Consider the following 1596-nt stretch of genomic DNA (forward strand, 5'->3'; position numbering starts at 1 on the left):
AAGGGACGGATGGCCTGTTCAGACGATGTATAGCAGAGGAGGAAGTCTGAGGAGTACTAGAGCACTGTCATGTGTCCGCCTATGGAGGACATTTTGCCACCTTCAAAAAAGTCCAAAAGATACTACAAGCTGGTCTTTGGTGGCCAACAATGTTTAAGGACGCACAGCTCTTCATAGCACAATGTGATTCGTGCCAGAAAATGGGTAACATAGGTCGAAGGAATGAAATGCCTCAGCAGCCAATCTTAGAAGTTGAAGTTTTCGATATTTGGGGAATAGATTTCATGGGACCTTTCCACCCACCCTCAAATGGAAACATGTACATCCTAGTGGCAGTCGACTATGTCTCTAAGTGGGTAGAAGCAATCGCCAGCCCGATGAATGATCACAAGGTTGTAATGAAGATGTTCAAAAGCATCATTTCCCGAGATTTGGAATCCCAAGAGTAGTGGTCAGTGATGGAGGAACCCACTTCATTAACAGGGTTTTCGATGGCTTGTTGAGAAAGTACGGAGTCAAGCATAAAGTCGCGACAGCTTATCACCCACAGACCAGCGGACAAGTGGAAGTAAGCAACAAACAGATCAAAGCGATATTAGCCAGAATCGTGGGAATCACAAAAAAAGATTGGGGATTCAAGCTGGATATTGCGTTATGAGCTTACAGGACCGCTTATAAACACCGATTGGGCGGACCCCTTTCCAGCTTCTTTATGGAAAAACTGTCATCTTCCTGTCGAGGTTGAATACAACGCAATGTGGACGACCAAGCTGCTGAATTTGGATATAAAGACTGCTCAAGAGAAGAGAGTAATGGATCTCCACGAACTTGATGAGATACGGCTAGAGGCCTATGATAATTCGATAATCTATAAGGAAAGAACCAAATTTTTTCATGACAAGAAGATCCGACACAAGTATTTGAAAGCTGGGGACAAAGTCCTTTTGTTCAACTCAAAGCTTTGGCTGTTCCCTGGGAAGCACAAGTCAAGATGGTCAGGACCCTTCGAAATTAAAAAGGTTCTGCCCTATGGAGCGGTGACTTTACTAGGAAAAGATGAGACAGAATTTACTGTGAATGCGCAGAGAGTGAAGAAATACATGGCAAATGAGAACACAGAGGTGGGATCATCTCTGCGTCTCGTCGATCCCGCGCCAGTCTGAGATGAACTGAAAGTCAAGCTTAGAGACTATAAACAAGCTCACTTGGAAGGAAATCCCAAAGGCAGGTTTGTAAATACAATTTACATTTTAAAGTCTTTTCTCTCTTAAGTTCTTTCGCCCTACACGATGAGCTACGCGGTACCCCCTCGATCAACCCCTAAGATGCTGGTCCGATTAATTTGTCCGTGCATATCACCGAGCTCTCTGACGAGCAAACACCGGCACCTGCTGAAGCCGGAGACGACCCTGACTACACGTTGGCGAGTATGGAGGCTGCTGCAACCTCCTTCTTCACCAACCCATGAGGTACCACTTTCATCCGATCTTCGTAAATAACATTGCATTTAGTTTATTTCATCTTGTGTGATTCTTGGATTCTTTTTCCAACTTTTATTTACACAGAGACTGTGTAATTTAAGTTTGGGGGAGGGTC

At 44.5% G+C, this 1596-nt stretch overlaps 1 protein-coding gene across 1 annotated transcript; it reads left to right on the plus strand.

The window, feature by feature from the left end:
* The first annotated feature begins 755 nt into the window (after positions 1–755).
* Positions 756–1163, plus strand: LOC104774060. The gene has a single exon (XM_010498727.1). The coding sequence runs from the start codon at positions 756–758 to the stop codon at positions 1161–1163; it is 408 nt and encodes a 135-aa protein (XP_010497029.1).
* The last annotated feature ends 433 nt before the right edge of the window (positions 1164–1596 follow it).

The sequence above is a fragment of the Camelina sativa genome, unplaced genomic scaffold (genome assembly GCF_000633955.1).
Source record: "Camelina sativa cultivar DH55 unplaced genomic scaffold, Cs unpScaffold01249, whole genome shotgun sequence".
Lineage (NCBI taxonomy): Eukaryota > Viridiplantae > Streptophyta > Magnoliopsida > Brassicales > Brassicaceae > Camelina > Camelina sativa.